Source organism: Lygodium microphyllum, chromosome 1, assembly GCF_053477565.2.
Source record: "Lygodium microphyllum isolate KBCC chromosome 1, Lygodium_microphyllum_v1.1.10, whole genome shotgun sequence".
Classification (NCBI taxonomy): Eukaryota; Viridiplantae; Streptophyta; class Polypodiopsida; order Schizaeales; family Lygodiaceae; genus Lygodium; species Lygodium microphyllum.
In genome coordinates, this window is record NC_141135.1 from 147,813,928 (window position 1) to 147,828,730 (window position 14,803).

The window sequence follows — 14,803 nt, forward strand, 5'->3', positions numbered from 1 at the left end:
TCCACGCTAGGCCCGTGACACACTCCATGATTCAGGGATCGAGGGGGTTCCTGAGGAGTGGGGACCGCAAGATGGTCCGCGGCGGTCACGGAGGCACCAGGCACATTCTACGGAGCTTGTTTGCTCCAACTATTGTTTGATGACCCGTGTTATGCAGGATCGAGAGCCCACCTCCGTGAAGGAGGCTTTACAGTCTGCACCATGGAAGAAAGCTATGGAAGCTGAGTTGGAGGCTATTAAGAGGAATGGCACTTGGTCACTCGTGCCCCACCCCCCGAAGAAGAAAGTGATTGGAGTCAAGTGGGTCTTCAAGACCAAATACCTCAGTGATGGTACTTTGGATAAGCACAAGGCTCGCCTTGTTGCTAAAGGTTTTGCACAACGCCCAGGTATTGACTGTCATGACACTTTTGCCCCCACAGCTCGTATGGCGACCATTAGAGCTGTTCTTGCTTTGGTTGGCCATAGGAGATGGCTTGTTTATTAGTTGGATGTGAAGTCGGCCTTCCTGAATGGTGATTTGAAGGAGGAGATCTATGTTGAGCAGCCTCCTGGCTTTGGTTCTTCAGATGGGAAAGTCTACAGGTTGAAGAAGGCCTTGTATGGCCTCAAGCAAGCTCCACGTGCATGAAACGAGAAGATTGATTCGTTCCTCCAGTCTCAGTTGGGATATCGGCGGTCCAAGGCCGATCTGCAGCTGTATGTTCACACTTCCGCGGATGGATATGTGTTGTTTGTATTATATGTTGATGATTTGATTGTCACAGGAGATGATGCACAGCAGGTACAGGAGACGAAGTCAGGTTTACATCGGACGTTCGAGATGACGGATTTGGGTCTACTCCATTTCTTTTTGGGCCATGAGATTTATCAGTCTCAGAGGGGGATCTTTATCTCTCAACAGAGATATGTACAGGAGCTTTTGGTGTCTTTTGAGACGGAGGATTGTCGGGCCCTCTCGACTCCTATGGATCCGAACTGGAAGGCCACTTCCCATTCAACTTCTTCTTTGGCGGATGCGTCCCGCTATCAACAGTTGATTGGGTCCTTGATTTGGCTTCTCAACACGAGGGTTGATCTATGTTTTGCTGTTGGGCTCTTGGCAGGGTTCATGAGTGAACCTAAGACGGTGCATTGGTAGGCTGCTCAGAGGATACTTCGGTATCTGAGAGGGGCGTCTAATTTAGGGATTCATTACCCCGCAGGGACAGATGGGTCAGATCTTGTACTTGCAGGTTGGAGCGACTCGGATTGGGCCGGTGACGTGGACCACAGGCGGTCCACTACAGGTTACTGTTTTACTTTGGGTGCATGTGTTATTTCATGGAGTAGCAAGAAGCAGCCCACGATAGCCCTTTCGTCTACTGAGGCGGAGTATCGGGCCGCGTCTTCCACCACATGCGAGGTTGTGTGGCCTCGGAGATTATTGGAGGAGCTTGGGTGTCCCCAGACTCGTCCTACATTGCTGCGATGTGACAATGAGAGTTGCATTGCCTTGGCAAGGAACCCTGTTTTTCATGCCCGGACGAAGCACATTGAGATCCAGTACCATTTCATCCGAGAAAAGCTTCTGGATGAGACCATCACTGTGGAGTACTGCAAGACGGAGGACAATCTTGCGGATTTGTTAACGAAGGCGCTTCCTCAGGCTTTACTTCGGAGACATTCCAGATCCCTCAAGCTTCTGCCCTACCCAGGCTCTAAGAGGGGGTGTTAGAGCGATCACAGCCAGGCAGGAGGTTTCAGCCTGGTGCAGTCCAGTCGGACTGCCACGTGGCAGTCCGACCTGCAGCAGGCAGTCGGCTGCATTTAATGCAGCCGACTGGGCATTTCTGGCGCCCTATTTCCAGGCAGTTCTCGGCTATTTATACCCGACAGTCTCAGCAGTCTGACACACTTCTCTGACGCAGATTACAGACCGGTGACGCGCAGATTCTGTCTCTGTTCACAGATTTCAGACAGCAGACAGTGCAGACTGCAGCAGACTTCGAGGTGGACAGCAGGTTGCATCGTCGAGGTGGAGACACGCAGTCCAGCGCACTGCGCCCGTGTATATCTTTGTATTCAGCATTCTTTATACAGCAGATCTTCATCATCCACTGTCTCTTTCTCTCCCTTCTCTCTCTGCGTTCTCTCTCTCTCAGTCCTACGCTTCCGCACCGCTGCACTCTGACATGTTTTAGAGCACAAGACACAGCGGGAGCAGTATTTGCCATTGGTTGAGTTTCCTTATAACAACACAATACATAGTTCCACTAGCAAAGCTCCATTTGAGGTGGTTAAGAATGGCAAAAAGGTACCGCCTATCTTGTAGACCAAGGATAACATCTTTGAGGCTAATCGTTATGTGAAAACATAGATGCGATCTATGCAAAGATAAAGTATGCACTTTAAAATATCACAAAAAAAGCAAAAAAAGATAATTGATCACCATACGCGTGCTTTGCAGTTTACAAAGGGCAATACGTATTGTTGCATTTTGAAAAGGAAAGGCTGAAAAAGATGAAAGAAAGAGAGAGGTTGTATCCAAATGAGATACTACAAGCCCTTCCAAGTATTGGAAAAGATCACCGATGTGACATATCGGCTGAAATTACCTCCACATTGGCAGATACACAATGCCTTTTATATCACTTTGTTAAGGCCTTTTCATGGTGATGTGCTTGAAGATATATCTCTTAAAATTCAGCCTGAGGTTGAGGAGCTAGATGAGATCTTGATACATGAGCAGATATTGGCATATACGGAATCAAAGGTTAGAGGTAAAGTTTCCCAGAGATACTTGGTAGAGTTTCAAAATTATTCACCGATGGATGCAAAATGGATAGAAGGGGATGACTTGGTAGGCCATCCTCAATTATTGCAACTTTACCTAGATGCCTTTTAGTTAGAGCCAACTTCAATTTGGGCTCAATCAGGTTCAATAAAGCAAGGATCCGAAGTATTGCTTGATGCTAAGGGAGGTAGCACTTCCACTCCACCAATTTTCCATAACTCTTGCTCAACATGCATCCAAGGTACTATACTGGCAGTATGTCTACAATGAGGTCACTACTTTTATGTGCTAGCCACTATAAGATGTATGCAAATGAGTATGGTTGTTGTATGGCTCTGAGACTATACTTTCGCACCAATTTGGGATTGATCATCATGATCAGTTTGACATGAGCTTTTGCCTCAATTTTGAGATCAAATTCTGATCAGTTTCAGCTCAGTCTTTGATCAGGTTGAGAACCATATATAATCACTTTTACGATCAATTTTGCATCACTTTTTGCATCAACTACTAATCACTTTGTGATTAGTTTAAGGTCACATTTGCAATACATTGTGATCAGTCGTCAGATCATCACAAGTGATAAGTTTATGCTCAGTTTTCAATGGTTTACACTTGGTTCCTTGGACACCAGCATGTTGGTAAATACCATTGATAATTTCAGCCATGGTATACTTTACTATGGTTGTTGTGAAGTCAAAACAATTGAGAAACATGAGATACGGATGCATCCACTAGGTTTTTAGCAACACTTCTCAACTGTTTTTCAGATTTATGTCATGTTTATGCTTACTGAAAATTTTCAGCAAGGTTTGGGGCATGTGGTATGGTTGGACAATAGTGGCCAATATTGTGGCTATAATAACTTATGGAAATTCTAATGCAGTACAGACAGAGCAAGAGCCAAGTCAACAGTTTGCGCAAGTGCCACGTGGCAGCCTGCAGTCGGGGACAGTTTATCATTATTTTATGCAGTCGGCTGCAGCCGACCTGGTGCTGGGCACTATTTTTTCCTAGCTCTCTATAGTCAGTTTGTGGCACACTTTCAGATATTCTAATCTAACATCTGACAGAGTTGGTCTACTGAGACCGATAGTGCGCGGGTTGACGGAGGTCGAGGTTCTCAAGGTGGAGACACACGCAGATATTTTCTCTGCACCCGTGTATATTTCTACACTCCTATACAGCCTACTATACTACAGATTTTTTGCATTACACTGTCTCCTTTTCTCTCTCTCTCTTCTCTTTGTGTTCACTCTCTCTCAATCTTTGTCCTACGCTTCCGCATCACTACACTCTGACATGGTATCAGAGCGGTGAAATCGGACTGACTGATTGAAGAACCTACCTGAAGAGGAGATTTCAATGCGACACAAGGCTACGTTTTCAGCATTCGAGGACGAGCGGGAGGGCTGCGCATCGTAACAAGGCTGAAGCAAGTGTGGGCGTGCAAGAGAGGAATCTAGCTGGTGAATTTGCTGCAAGTTATTGCCGTTCGAAGGGGAGAAAGGCTGTGTTTTAAGCCTTCCACTGCAGATTTTACCTTTTCATCGCCTCCGGCGCCTAAAGAAGGTTCAGAAAGCAGAGGAAACAGCCCTAACAGGTTGTGTTTACACAATCAGAGAGGGCTGATTTTGCGTTTTTGCAAGCATTGCAAGTGAACATGTCTACAGAGATCGATTTGGGGTTCCAGGCGATCATGGTTAGGAAGGTACCTGTCCTACCGGCTCTTCCATCAAATCAAAAGCTTGATGGTGACAATTACCGCATCTCGTGGGTGATGATGTTGGCCATTCTAGAGTCTTATGACTTGGTAGAGGTTGTGATGGAGGAGATTAATAGGCCCTCAATAAGAGATGAGTCCAAACTCTCTTCCAATGCTCATGCGGAGTTGACCAAGGCCCAGTCTCATTGGGACAAATTGAATGCCAGGATTCGTTCTTTTCTTTTTTTGTCTTGCACTACAGCCGTGATAGCTCACATTGAGCACTTGACGGTGGCTCGAGAGATATGGCTAGAGCTCGATCAAATGTATAACCGGATATAACCGGATGACCCTAATGAAGAGGGTTTCTTTGGAGGTGCAGATGTGGACCTTGTCCATGAATAAGACTTCTTCACTTCAAGAACACATCAAGAAGCTTCAGCAACTTCAGATGTAGGTTCAAAATGCGGGAAAGCCTATTTCCTCCAAAGACATGGCAATCACTTTATTGTCCCAGTTGCCGCCACGATTCAGTATCTTTTATTCCACTCTTGTTGCATCAGGGTGAGAATCGACTGTTCGATGGGAAGAGTTGGTTCCTATGGTCTTGGACCAAGAGGAACAGTTGAAGGGACAGAATGCTTCTAAATCAGAGGCATTGGTTGGTCAAGTCTCTCAGAAGAAGGGCAGGACCAAAAGAAGGAGGACGACAACAAATTCAAGGACAAGGAGAAGGAATCGACTTGCCATATTTGTGGTAAAACCAGTCATTGGAAGAAGGATTGCCCCAACAAAGACAAGGACACTAAGAAGAAGGACATGAAGAATTCTGGAGCAGTACCTGCACCCTCATCAGCAGCTTTTTTACACTTAGCAGTCATTGAGGACTCTACACCGAAGACTTCTAATGCTGCGATGACAACTCCCTAGGCTCGAGAGTGGATCGTGGACAGTGGTGTCTCACGGCACATAACTCCTCCTCCCGTTGGTATTGCCCATTTGCGACCTTCGCGTGGGCAGATTCTCATTGGAGACAGCTCTTCAGTGTCTATTGCTGCGCGCAGTGAGATGCAACTGATTCCGGATGAACATGATGATACCCACACTTCCGAGGTGTTGCATGTGCCAGGCTTGGGGTATCATTTGCTTTCGGTCCATAAGATTTGTTCTCTTGGTCTCTTGGTGGAGTTTGACAGTGATGTTGTTCAAGTCCTTGATCGTGGATGGAGGAAGGTTCTCTCTTCCGGGTATGAGAAGAATGGCATCTACAAATTGAAGTCTTCTACAGCCCTTAGCTCTCTACTTCTCACCTCTCAGACACAATCCAAGTTATAGCATGCTCAGTTTGGCCATCTGATACTATGAGTACCTTCGGAAGGTGTCACGAGCATCATTTGTCGAACGTTTTCCGGACATAGTGGTGAGCCATTAACCATGTATCTCTTGCATTCGTGGGAAACTGCATCGGGATGCAATTCCCAACAAAGCTTCAAGGCGGTCTACATTACCTATGGAGCTTGTATCTACGGATCTTTGTAGTCCGATGAGGACCGAGTCTCTAAAGGGGAGCTTGTACTTCATGTTGATTGTAGATAACTACAGTAGGATGACTTGGGCCTATTTTTTGACATTGAAGTCAGAGGCTTTCTCTCACTTCAAGGATTGGCTTCTCTTTGAGGAGAACCAATCTAACCGACGACTAAAGACCTTGCGTTCAAACAAGGGCGGTGAATTTATGTCTAATGAGTTTACTCGTTTTTGTGCAAATTAGAGGCATTCATCAAGAGTTTGCTAACACCACCACTCCTCAAGAGAATGGCATTTTGGAGCGGAAGAACAATAGTGTGATTAAGATGGCGCGCACCATGATGAAGCACCGACAAACACCTCAGCTTCTATGGGCCGAGGCCGCGGCTACTGCAGTTCACATCCTCAATCAATCTCCCACTTCGGCCGTTGACAGGATGACACCTTTCGAGGCTTACTTTGGGACTAGGCCTGATGTCTCTTATTTCCGGATCTTTGGGTGACGCCTATGTGCACATCCCGAAGATGCAGCGTGACAAGTTTGAGGCGACTTTCCAACAACAAGTTTTTGTTGGCTACAGCTCCCAGTCCCAAGGTTATCGTCTATTTGATCCCATCAAGCGGAATGTCTACATGAACCGTAATGTGCCGTGGAAGTTCCGGCCATAGAGGGGGGTAAGAAGCACCCCGTCCTTGAAGATCCATGGGAAAGTTGGGCTCCCGAGACAGTTCCTTTGGAGCCCAAGCCCCTTAATGGAGATTCTTCTTCTGATCCAGAGTCTTCTCGTCCACCGGCCACCCCAGTGAAGCTACCACCGGCGGATGTTCCGGAGTCTTTGGCAGATAAAGAGCCACCCAACCTCCTCGTTGGGCCCGTGACACACTCCGAGATTCAAGTATCGAGGGGATCCCTGAGGAGTGGGAACCACAGGATGGCCCACAAAGGTCATTGAGAACCCAGACACATTCTACGGAGCTTGTTTGCTCTAACTATTGTTTGATGGCCCGTGTTATGCAGGATCGAGAGCCCACTTCAGTGAAGAAAGCTTTGCAGTCTGACCATTGGCGAAAGGCTATGGAAGCCGAGCTAGAGGCTATTGAGAGGAATGGCACTTAGTCTCTTATGCCTCGTCCCTCTCACAAAAAGGTGATTGGAGTCAAGTAGGTCTTCAAGACCAAGTACCTTAGCGATGGTTCTCTAGACAAGCACAAGGCTCACCTTGTTGCTAAATGTTTTGCTCAACGCCCAGGCATTAACTTCCATGATACTTTTGCCCCCACTGCTCGTATGGCGACTATTCGAGTTGTTTTTGCCCTAGCTGGCCATAGGAGATGGCTTGTCTATTAGTTGGATGTGAAGTCGGCCTTTCTCAATGGTGACTTGCAGGAGAAGATCTACGTTGAGCAGCCTCCTGGCTTTGGATCCTTGGATGGGAAAGTTTATAGGTTGAAGAAGGCCTTGAATGGCCTTAAGCAGGCTCTGCATGCATGAAACGAGAAGATCAACTCGTTTCTTCAGTCTAAGTTGGGATATTAGCGCTCCAAGGCTGATCCGCAACTTTATGTGCATACTTCCGAGGCTGGTCATGTGTTGTTTGTGTTGTATGTTGATGATTTGATTCTAACAAGAAATCATGAACAACAGGTGCAAGAGACCAAGACAACTTTACATCACACGTTCGAGATGACGGATTTGGGGCTTCTTCATTTCTTCTTGGGTCACAAGATTTATCAATCCCAGAGGGGGATTTTTATCTCTCGGCAGAGATACATTCAGGAGCTCCTAGTAATATTTGAGATGGAGACTTGTCGAGTCCTATGGATCTGAATTGGAAGGCCACTTCACACTCTGATTCTCCCTTGGCGGATGCTTCTCGCTACCATCAATTGATTAGATCCTTGATTTGGCTCCTCAACACTCGTGTTGATCTTTGTTTTGCTGTGGGTCTTTTGGCAAGGTTCATGAGTGAACCCAAACAGATGCATTGACAAGCTACCCTGAGAATTCTTCGATATTTGAGGGGGACCTCTGACGTAGAGATTTCTTATCCAACATGTACAAATGCTTCCGATCTTATTCTTGCAGGTTGAAGCGACTCAGATTGGACTAGCTGTGAACCAACGGAGGTCTACTACAAGCTACTGTTTTACCTTGGGTATAGGTGTTATCTCCTGGAGTAGCAAGAAGCATCCCACAGTACCCCTATCTTCTACCAAGGCGGAGTATCAGGCCGCATCTTCCACCACATGTGAGGATGTGTGGCTTTGGAGATTGTTGGAGAAGCTTGGCTGCCCCCAGACTCGTCCTACTCTACTGCCATGCAACAATGAGAGTTGCATTACCTTGGTACGGAATCTTGTATTCCATGCCCGAATGAAGCACATTGAGATCCAGTATCCCTTCATTCGAGAGAAGCTTCTGGATGGGACCATTGATGTGGAGTACTGCAAGACGGAGGATAATCTTGCCGATTTGTTCACAAAGGCGCTTCCCCATGCTCTTCTTCGACAACATGCAAGATCCCTCAGTCTTTTGACCTATCCAAGATCCGAGAGGGGGTGTTAGAGACTCATTTCCTGGACAGCAGAGTCCCACATCAACAAGACATGTCAGTAGCCAAGTCAACAATCTGAACAGGTGCCACATGGCAGCTTGCAGTCGGGCAATTTTTATCATTATTTTATTCAGTCAGCTGAAGCCAACCTCGTGATGGGCACTGTTTTTTCTTGGCTATTTATAGTCAATTTGTGGCACACTTTTAGATATTCTAATCCAACATCTAACAAAGTTGATCTACTAAGACTTACAGTGCGCGGGCTGACCGAGATCGAGGTTCTTAAGGCAGAGACACACACAGATATTTTCTTTGCACCCGTGTATATTTTTGCACTCCTATACACCCTACTATACTTCAAATTTTCTACATTACACACACACACACTCTCTCTCTCTCTCTCTCTCTCTCTCTCTCTCTCTCTCTCTATATTCACTCTCTCTCAATCTTTATCCTACGCTTCCGCATCGCTGCACTTTGATAGGTCTGTCGTGGGGACATGAAATTTTGAGATACTTTACACTTGCTAATAACATTTGATTAAGTTACTAATCAAATGTGCAAGGTTGTTTAGCACATGTGATGCACGTGGTAGTTATTTCATGGCATCAAACATTGTACATTGACTAAGAAAACGACATACAACTATTGCCAAAAAAAAGCATGTTATTCAAAAATGCAAAAAGAGGATGGCAAGTCAAAAAGGAAAACAATCAAGCATGAGTGTTATTCAAAATTCAGCAAAGATGTAGGATGAAACCACACATTTAGCAAGCTTGGATATCCGTTAGTCTTATGCTTTTGTTGTGTGTTGTTTGTATGATCCTTTTTCACATGATCATGGTCTTTCATTGACTGAAAATTGCAACACATGGTATTTTAATAGTAGAGCTTCCAAGCACATAACATCCTTTCGTGACTTGTTTGAATCATATACAAATATACAAAAGGGTGGATCCATTGTACATGCACACAATGCTTCATATGCAATCCAAGGCATTGGTCAGATTCCCATTATTGCAGTAGAGGGAAAAACTATCGTGCTTAAAAAGGTATTATATGTGCCAGGCATAAAGAGAAATTTGCTTTCAATTTCAGCCATTGCACGTCTTGGTTTGGTGGTTAAATTTCACATGGATCGATGCAGTGTCTATGACTGTAGTGATGGGGATGCCCTCATTGTTACTGGTACATTGTACAATGGACTCTATCAACTTGATTTATATGAGAGGAGAGTATCAAAGGATGCATTACAAGTTAATGCCACCATTATGTATGACTCTGAGTCATGGCATGCTCAGCTAGATCATCTTAATTATGGCAGTTTACTTTCCCTAAAAAACAAAAATATGGTACTTAATCTCCCTCCACTAAAAGCACCTACTCACAATGCATGTGAGAGCTATATACTTGGCAAAATACATCGTGCTTCGTTTCCCAAAGGTGTATCTATGTGTGTTGATCAAAAATTACAGCTTGTGCATAGTGATGATTGTGGATCCATGCATGTCAAATCCATCGAAGGATACTTTTACTTTGTTACCTTCGTTGATGATAAGACTTGTCATTGTTGGGCATAGGCTTTCATGCACAAATCAGAAATGTTTGCATGCTTTAAAACCTTCTTGGCCTTGGCTGGAAATGACAGTCGATGCAAACTGATTACACTATGTGCTGATCGAGGAAAGAATACATGTCACGAGAATTTAACTATTCTTTGGCTGAAAGGGGTATTATAGATCAATATACTACGCCTTACACACTTCAACAAAATGGTGTGCGTGAAAGAAAAAACCACACTTCAATTGAAATGGCACATTGTATGCTATCACAAAATAAGCTGCCCCCAAAATTTTGGCTTGATGCTATTATGTGTACAATGTATGTACTGAATCACAGCCCCACTAAAGCATTTGCTGAATATATGCCTTATGAGGCTTGAAATGGTTGAAAACCAACGGTGTAACATATTGGTGTCTTTGGTTGTTTGGCATATGCTTCAGTGCCATATCCATGAAAACATGAACTGCAAGACAAAGTTGTCAAATGCATTTTTACTGGTTACCGTGCAAAAATTAAAGGGTACTACTTGTACCAAGCCTCCAATAACAAGATTTTTGTTAGTAGAGATGTGATATTCACTGAACATGCCAATCAGCCCTTCACGGGCTGCAAAAATCAGCCCAATGTGGGGCCTATGGACATGTTTGACAATATGTTCCCATTATTTCAGCAAAGTGCACCTGATTTTGGTCGATTTCAACAACCTATTGAGGGTTTACAGCAGCAAAAAATCTGCAGCACACACATGCTGAACAATAACCTACTTTTCAGCCCATTGATCAAGGCATTGTTGAATAGGAAGTGGCCAATGAGAGGGCTGCTATTCGGGAAGCTAAAACAATCCCTAGATGGCTATTAGATACATTACAAGACAGCAAACACTCCATTCCACTTCTTGATAGAACTAGTGCAACCACTTACCATGCACACGGTAACTTGGTTGCGCAAGCACTCGTATCTATTGCATGCAATGAGGAACCTGTTTCTTTACATGATGCTTTGAAAAATGAACATTAAATAGCAACTATGCAAAATTAAAAATAGAATCTATTCATAAAAATGGCACATGGAAGATATGTGACTTGCCTATAGACAAGTGCGTCTTATCATAGTCAATCCCATGCTGTTGGGTATACCCTTTGCCAGCAAGACATGTCTTGTAGCAATTGATTTACATTTTAATTTGTAAACCCACTTTGTGCCTATAGCACGCTTGCCAACAAGCAAGTCCACAATCAGTCATCAAGAGAGTCGATTATCATGGCAACAGGCCTAACTTTGAGACTAACGACGCAAGTCAAAGAATGCAGCAAGCAACTGAGTGTTGATAACGAGCAAGGAGAAGAGAACCAAACCAAGCATAGAGCTCAACCGTGGCTCACGCAATGATGGTGGCAACTGAAAGGTATGCTCTGATACCGTTGTTAGGTTAGGGTTCAGCAGCACACACACAAACACTCATTCACAGTAAACAAGTGAAGAGCAAGAGAGAAGAGAGCGCTACAATGTTACATCCACTATGTAAGAAAGTACAATCCCTAAGGCACTAAGCACCACACACATTGATGGGTGCATAGGGAAAAAGTCCTCCAACTAGAAGGTAAAAAGTATCCATAGATAAGGGAGTGTTCACACCAAAACTTAAAAGGAACAAGATAAGTGTAACAAAAGAACCCTTTTGGTCCATCATAAATCTCCTCCACAAGAGAGGCCTACACTTGTCTATTAACATGATTCTAATGCACGTCCTCTTTCAAAAGCATTGGCTGCAACCATGCTCTGATACAAGTAATCAAGGGAGTCCTTCCTATGAAATAAAGGATGCTTGCTCTCTCATGAAAGGCACCACTTTGTTGTAACATTGTCTCTATTCCCAAAAGAGTTTGATTTACTTTCATTAGCATACACATAGTCATTCATGAGATTGTTAGCACTCACAAGCATATACTGAAAAGACTCATATAGTTGCAAGTGAGGAACACACATATCCTATTGAGATATTTCCGAAGCACCTAAACCGGAGCATCAACCATCAGCTTACGACGCTTGCTCATCTCATCCCGTTCCATGGGCTTGTGAAAGTCCTCAATCAAAGTGTCAACATTAGAATCTGCCAATTCTTTTTCATCCCATTACCCAACATATTATTCAAGAAAATCCACACTCATAACCCTATACACATGCAATCTCATACAAATTAGTGCCCAAGCTTGCCTTTCACCTGACAGTGTGTGTCTCTGAGTATATTACCTGCCCTACCTATGCAGAAATAGGTTTGAAGAGACTACGCACCTCTTCACAGTATGGTTGTGTGCCTATGCAATCGCAACCAATTGAGACCCTCTCTATGGATACCAATGCAATCGTTGTCTCCTTTTTTTCGTTCTCTTCGTAGATTTGTCTCTACAGGCTCATAGTACTGCAAGTCTACACTCCTACAATGAAGATTGCGCTTGACTACCTATGTAAAGACTGTTTAAATGAAGACATGAAGACTACACCTGTCTAGACATCATGACTCATAACATGTTGAGATGCAGTTTGCGCCACAAGAACTCCAAGCAGAACTGATAAGCGTGGATTTGTCTCTACAGGCTCACAATATTGCAAGTCTATGCCCCTATAGTGAAGATTGCGCTTGCCTGCCTGTATGAAGATTGTTTAAATGAAGACATGAAGACTACACCTGTCTAGACATCGTGTCTCATAACATGTTAAGAAGCAGACTGCACCAAAGGAACTCCAAGAAGAACTAATAGGCCTCTCTCTCTCTCTCTCTCTCTCTCTCTCTCTCTCTCTCTCCCCGACATTACACATGCACAACCTTGATGCCAATGAACATTAACATTAGTATTAGAATCAACATCACATTTGAAAATAACATTTAATCATAACATTAAGCATTAGAATTAAGATTACAAGGAACGATAAGCTATTAATGCTTATCTATGTATCAATGTCTTTCCAACTCTTGTTGATGGTCTACCATGACCTCCAAGTGGCAGCCACCCAAAAACTTACGCAAAAGCATTACCCTATGCCATCCCAAGCACAAGTACCGAACAAGAAACATATCTTGTCATATTACAACACATGCCTCCCCCCATGCATGCCCCTCTTGCTAGTAGCATTCCATACTGTCCTAATGAGACAAAAAAATGTTTGATAGGCAAGCACCATCACAATCCCATGAGTAAAAGGTGGCTTTGTGCATGCCATTGTATCCCATGCCAAATAGTAAGTCAACGCTCTTAATGGAACACCTCCATAGGATCCAACTTGCAAATAAAACACAACACAAGCCATACCCACCACAAGGAACATAAATGCAATGGACATCAAGCTCACATCCATACAATACGGTCAAATAAGCTCATCCCCGACCTTGGGAGCTAGCAACGTATTGTGTCAAAATCATGTCCCAAGAGTTGGTGTCCCATACTACCAGCACACACTCTCTCAATCTATGGACACATTGGCCTATTGGCAAGGAGTCCAAGAGTGGGGATCACACAATGAATGTGCACAATAGGGCCTGGAGTCCAATAAATAGGACTTGACTGCCCTAACCCTAAAGTGTCCCTAGTCTATTCTCACTAGGTTACTAAAACGATTACTATAACCAATGCTGCAAGCACCCATCCAGATGTCCAAAGATGTAACAAAACCATCCTTTGACAATTTACCATGTACCTCATTAAACACTTTAAATTATCTATCAGCTGTCAGGTCTATAAATGAAGGGTTGGGTGAAATAGAGAACACCTTAACAATTGATGCCCTCTACTAGCCCACACATGGAAGCCCAAAAACATCAGCTGAAGCATACTATGTGTTTTGCAACTATACCATGATAAAATTACATGCACTAAGAAATCTGCAGTAATCTTTGGAGACTTGTTTTTCACTGTGGATTTCCTTTTGATTCTGACATTCTTTGAATATATTCCAGCTCAGCTTGAATTTATAGCAATCTCAATACATCTGCCAACAGATTATCTTATTTAGTATTAATGGTGCAAAGGATGATGCTGTGCACTATGATTTGAAGCAAATGGCATTCCTAATGCATACAATCCAGTTGGTCTTCCTTTTGTTTACCCAAGGCAATATGGCTTGCAATTGTTATTTCAAGCATTTTTATATTGTATGGCTTGTAATGGCAAGGATTGGATTACACTTATTTGTATAAAGCTTCCATTTCTATAAATGTCATCTTCATTATGATTTTACAGATTATAAGGTCATGAAGAACTCAGACACAATCCACACCTTTCTGCAAGTTTCCTTATGGAATTCCTCTTTGTTAGGAGCCTTGTGGAAGTAAAGATAGCCACCAAAAAGTTCATCAGAACCTTCCCCTGATAGCACCATCTTTACTCCAAGAGCTTTGATCTTTCTAGCCATCAAGAACATAGGAGTACTGGCTCTGACAGTTGTAACATCGTGGGTCTCAACGTGATAAATTACATCTGGGATAGCATCCAACCCTTCCTGAGCAAGGCAAACAAGCAAGTACATTGTATGGCCAAAGAATAGTTGGAAAACAGCTCCAAACATTAAAATAATGAGACTCTAGCAAACCTGAACTGTGAAGTGAAATTCAGTATGCAATGTTCCCAGATATTCTGCCACCTCTTTAGCAGCCTTCAAATCAGGAGACCCCTGATGAACCCT

At 43.7% G+C, this 14,803-nt stretch overlaps 1 protein-coding gene across 3 annotated transcripts in view; it reads right to left on the reverse strand.

Annotated features, from left to right (window-relative positions):
- LOC148041796 (asparagine synthetase [glutamine-hydrolyzing] 3-like) overlaps positions 1-14,803 on the reverse strand; it is a 78,104-nt gene that overhangs the window by 46,787 nt on the left and 16,514 nt on the right. For all 3 annotated transcript variants that reach the window (XM_087682457.1, XM_087682464.1, XM_087682449.1), the window contains 2 exons: positions 14,711-14,791; positions 14,399-14,620 (listed from right to left, as the gene is read on the reverse strand). In XM_087682457.1, the coding sequence (XP_087538583.1) occupies positions 14,399-14,620; positions 14,711-14,791 (303 nt within the window). The remainder of the gene's footprint in view (positions 1-14,398; positions 14,621-14,710; positions 14,792-14,803) is intronic.